This window comes from Syzygium oleosum, unplaced genomic scaffold (assembly GCF_021117445.2).
Source record: "Syzygium oleosum isolate NSW1041296 unplaced genomic scaffold, Sole_v2.1 Sole_v2.02, whole genome shotgun sequence".
Classification (NCBI taxonomy): Eukaryota; Viridiplantae; Streptophyta; class Magnoliopsida; order Myrtales; family Myrtaceae; genus Syzygium; species Syzygium oleosum.
The window spans coordinates 8,829,499-8,834,886 of record NW_026607486.1 but is presented as its reverse complement, the minus strand read 5'-3'; the positions used below and the strand labels follow the sequence as shown (position 1 = coordinate 8,834,886).

General features: G+C 41.1%; 1 protein-coding gene across 1 annotated transcript; it reads right to left on the bottom strand.

The window, feature by feature from the left end:
- Positions 1-3,912: 3,912 nt before the first annotated feature.
- On the bottom strand, positions 3,913-4,662 carry LOC115689109 (uncharacterized). Its single transcript, XM_030615085.1, has one exon. It carries the CDS (start codon positions 4,660-4,662, stop codon positions 3,913-3,915), a length of 750 nt encoding a protein of 249 aa, XP_030470945.1.
- Between the last annotated feature and the right edge of the window lie 726 nt (positions 4,663-5,388).

The window sequence follows — 5,388 nt, the reverse complement described above, 5'->3', positions numbered from 1 at the left end:
GAAAATTTCTACGCGTCCACACGAATACTAACTCGAAAATAATACTTAGCTTTAAATCTAAGTATCATTTTCAAATATAGAAAATTTCTAACGTCACAAACATGCTATTACGAAATCTCCGGATGTCACAACTCTTCTCCCCTTAAGAAATTTCGTCCTCGAAATTCAGAATTACTTGATCATTCAAAAAGATGTGGATATTTGCTTCGCATATCCTCTTTGCTCTCCCATGTTGCTTCTTCCATGTCATGATATTGCCACAAGACCTTGACCAACGGGATGGTCTTATTTCTCAGAACTTGTTCTCTTCTATCCAAGATCCGTACTGGTTTCTCCACATAGGTTATTCTTTCGTCTACCTCGATCGTCTCAAAATCCAATACATGAGTAGGGTCCGATTCATATTTCCTCAACATAGACACATGGAAAACATCGTGAATATTGGAAAGTCTGGGTGGCAATGCCAATCTATAGGCCAAGTCACCAATCTTCTCAAGAATTTCAAAAGGCCCTATAAACCTTGGACTCAGCTTGCGTTTCTTTCCAAATCATGATACACCTTTCATCGGTGACACCTTTAAGAATACATGGTCACCAACATTGAATTCCAATGGTCTCCTACGTTTATCCGCATAACTCTTTTGTCGACTTTGAGCAGTTTTAAGTCGATCCCGAATCACTTTTACAGCGTCTGAAGTGATTCGTACTAATTCCGGTCCCGTTAATTTCCTTTCGCCAACTTCACTCCAATAGATAGGAGTTCTACAGGCTCTCCCATACAATGCTTCGAAAGGAGCCATGCCGATACTTTGCTGAAAACTATTATTGTAAGCGAACTCCACCAAATGCAAATGTTCATTCCAATGCCTTTAAAGTCAATTATACAAGCTCGCAGAATATCTTCCAATGTCTGGATAGTTCGTTCTGATTGACCATCAGTTTGTGGATGAAAAGCAGTACTATATTGGAGTTTAGTTCCCAATGCAGTTTGGAGACTTCGCCAAAAGTTCGCAGTGAACCTTGGGTCTCGATCTGACGTGATAGTTACAAGTACTCCATGCAGTCGAACTATTTGTTGGACATACAGCTCCGCATATTTTTCCAATGTATAGTCTACTCCACCGCAAGGAAATGAGCAGATTTCGTTAGACGATCCACTATCACCCAGATGGAATTGTGGCCTGTCGATGTCCTTGGCAATCCTTGAACAAAGTCCATCGTCACATGCTCTCATTTCCACTCAGGTATTTCTAACGGTTTCAACATTCCACCCGGCTTACGATGTTCTGCTTTCACTTGTTGGCATGTCAAACATCTTGAGACATGTTTGGCAATATCCATCTTCATTCCATTCCACCAAAAATGTTGACGGAGGTTTTGATACATTTTCGTGCTTCCTGGATGCACACTGTAATTACTTCGATGTGCTTCTGACAAAATTTCATTCCTTAAATCAATGTCATTAGGCACACAAAGTCGTCCATGAAATTTTAGAACTCCATCTTCTGATACCTGAAAGTCTAGCCTTTTTCCTTCTAAAGTCTCCTCCCTGATTTTTGAAATCTCAAGATCTGTTTGTTGTAGGATCTTGATTCTTTGCATAATCTCAGGTTCAATTCTAAGAGTAGCTATCACATTTGAAAGACTACTCATATCAAATCTAAATTCAGAATCTTGAGCCGCTTCAAGCAAGGTCCATTCCTTAATCATCATCTGGGCAACCATTTGGGTAGACTTTCGGCTAAGAGCATCCGCGACTTTATTCGCCTTTCCTGGATGATATAAGATTTCGCAATCATAATCCTTTAACAACTCTATCCAACGTCTTTGTCTCATATTCAATTCTTTTTGGGAGAATAGGTATTTCAGACTCTTGTGATCTGTATAAATTTCGAACTTCTTCCCATATAAATAATGTCTCCATATCTTCAGAGCGAATACAATTGCGGCAAGTTCTAAATCATGGGTCGGATAATTTAGCTCATATGATTTCAACTGTCTTGACGCATAGGCAACTACTCTTCCATGTTGCATCAAAACACAACCAAGCCCCTTGTAAGATGCGTCACTATAAATTACGAAACCTCCGGATCCTGCTGGTATTGTCAATATTGGAGCCGTAGTCAATCTTCTTTTGAGTTCTTGAAAACTTTGCTCACATTCTTCTGACCATTCAAACTTCACTTCCTTCCTTGTCAATTTAGTCAATGGAGCTGCAAAGCGAGAAAATCCTTCGACAAATCTTCGATAATATCCGGCTAGACCCAAGAAACTTCGAATCTCTGTTATTGTTGTCGGTCTTGGCCAATTTATTACCGACTCAACCTTCGATAGGTCCACCGATATTCCTTCACCGGTTACTACATGACCCAGAAATACCACTCGATTCAACCAGAATTCACACTTGCTAAAATTTCGCATATAACTTATGTTTGCGAAGTGTTTGAAGCACAAGTCTCAGATGTTGTTCATGCTCCTCTCGTTCTTTTGAGTATATAAGGATATCATCGATGAACACTATTACGAATTGATCCAAAAACGGCTTAAATACTCTATTCATTAAATCCATGAATGCGGCTAGTGCATTAGTTAAACCAAAAGGCATAACTAAGAACTCGTAATGTCCATATCGAGTTCGAAATGCCGTCTTAGGAATATCTTCCTCCTTAATCCGCAATTGATGATACCCTGACCTTAAATCGATCTTGGAGAATACTGACGCCCCTTGCAGCTGATCAAATAAGTCATCGATCCTCGGAAGCGGATACTTATTCTTGATCGTGACTTGGTTTAATTGTCGATAATCAATGCAAAGGCGCATTGACCCATCTTTCTTCTTTACAAACAATACTAGTGCACCCCAAGGTGATGCACTAGGTCGAATAAAACCTTTGTCAAGTAATTCTTGTAGCTGCACTTTTAATTCCTTTAGCTCCGCTAATGCCATCCGATAAGGAGCTTTGGAAATAGGATCTGTTCCCGAAGCTAATTCGATGACAAATTCGATGTCACGCTCTGGTGGTAGCCCTAGTAATTCTTCCGGGAATATGTCAGGAAATTCTCGAACTACGGGGATTTCTTCAAGTTTCATTTCTTCCCTTGACTGATCCCCTACAAACGCCAAATATCCTTGACAACCATTATCAAGAAGACGATGTGCCTTGAGCGCAGAGATAAGCGGCATTGAAGGATTTGCTCCATTTCCAAAGAATTCGAAACTAGGACAATTAGGGGGATTAAATTGAATTATCTTCCGATAGCAATCCACGTTGGCTCGTTGCTTACGAAGCCAATCCATCCCCAGAATATTATCGAAGTCGTACATAGTCAATATGATCAAATCTACTATTTGATCATGTCCACTTATAGTGATCTTACAGTCTTTACATATCAATGTGGACATAATTGTATCTCTTAGCTGTGTAGAAACACAAAGGGATATTTCGAGTGGTCTAGGACTTAATCCAATCAATTTCACGAATCGTGTAGATATGAATGAATGTGTGGCACCCGTGTCAAATAATGTATAAGCATTCTTGTTGCACATAGAGATGATACCTGATATAACTGTCTTGGAGGCTTCAGCTTCCTCCTGTGTGACTGCGTAAACTCGACCTTGAGCTGGTGGCCTCGGGGAATTTCCCTGTTGCGAGATCTTGTTTTGAGATGACTGCTGTAGTTGTTGTGGAGGCGTGATACGTTGTTGCTTCATTACTGGACAATCTCTTAATATGTGACCTCGCTGTCCACACCAATAACACTCCCTTAAAGCTGGGCATGGCGTACCTTCATGTCGCTTGCCACAAGTGCGACATATATTATTAGGAGATTGCATATGCATCGCCGGTCGATTGTTCCGTGTGAATCCAAAACTTCCAACATTGTTCCTTTTATTTTGAACAGTTTTTCAGTTTACATGGGCCTCTTGTCACGATGAACATTAGGTTGGAAAGTTTGGCGATTGGGTCGTGCTTGGAAAGTCAATGTTGTCTTCGCTAACTCCGCCAAATCCTTTTCAACAAGTTGTGCGCATTCGTACAACTCATTATAATCCTTCAAATTCAAGGGCACTAGCTTACTTATGACATCTGGTCTCAAGCCGTCTCGAAATCTCTTAGCTTTGTCTTCCTTGTCTTCAACCAACCTGGGGGCGAACCTTGAAAGTTCTGCAAACTTAGCTTCATACTGGTCCACAGTCAGGTCATTTTGTTTCAGTTGCATAAACTCCATCACCTTTTTATCCTGGGCACAATCCGAGAAATATTTCCCGAAAAATGCCTTGACAAAAACGCCCCAAGTTTCATTAATGCCGGTTGGAAACACGGTCCCCTTGGATGCCTTCCACCAGTGTCTAGCATTTCCTTGGAGTTGGTATTCTGCTAGGGCTATTTTGTCAACGTCATTACAGTCCAGTAGATCGAATATCTTCTCCATCCCGTCAATCCATGCTTCCTCCTCTTCAGGATTTCCAGTTCCAGCAAACCGTGGTGGTTTCAGTTTCAAAAATTGTTCGACCAGACCTTGTAAACGACGTTCGCCATTACCAGAGCCAGAGGCAGCTCGTTGTAGTTCCTGCTTCTCCATTAAACTTCCGACATTGGCAAGCACTTGGAGGATTCCTTCCAACATAGGGTCCTTTTCTACATTGCTATCCGAACTCATCCTGCAATACCTACATATATTGCTTACTAATAAGCAACAAAAGTTACTTGTAGCACAAAATCAATCAAGGGCAAACACATGCACTTGATTTTCTACACTCGCGCAATCTAAGTCAAGTCTACTACTCCAAATTCTAAGCGCACCTTATCACTCCATGGGTAAAACCTGCTCTGATACCAAATAGGCTGTGACGCCCAGAACGTCACGCGCGACACTTACCAATTAATATTATTAATAAATTAGCCAGCGGAAAATAAAGACTAAACATGAATATCACAGAAATTTAGTCAAAATACTTTTTCTTCTCATTAATAAACCCTTGTCATATTTACAACCCAGACAAAGCATCACACAAGTACAAAAAAACAAAAACTGGGTAGGTCAGGGTTGCCTATCTCCAACTAGATCCTTCATCCAAAAGTTTGCCTAAAGTCCGAAGCTGTCACGGGTCGATCACTTCACCCTCCGCTGCGGAACCACCATCGTCTAGGTCGAAGCCCCTCAACGGGCCAATCAACTCGCCCTCCAAGTTGAAATACCAACAAACAAAAAGATAAGGAACCCATTCCGGAAGCCCCACATCAACCCATATCGTAGAACTACACTTAGTATATACGGCGTCAAACTCCGGCGCAAACACATCCTCATAAACAGCATCAAAATGAATAGGAACTCCAAAATGTAGGGGCTGTGGAACATCAATCCTACAAGTCTGAAAAATAATGG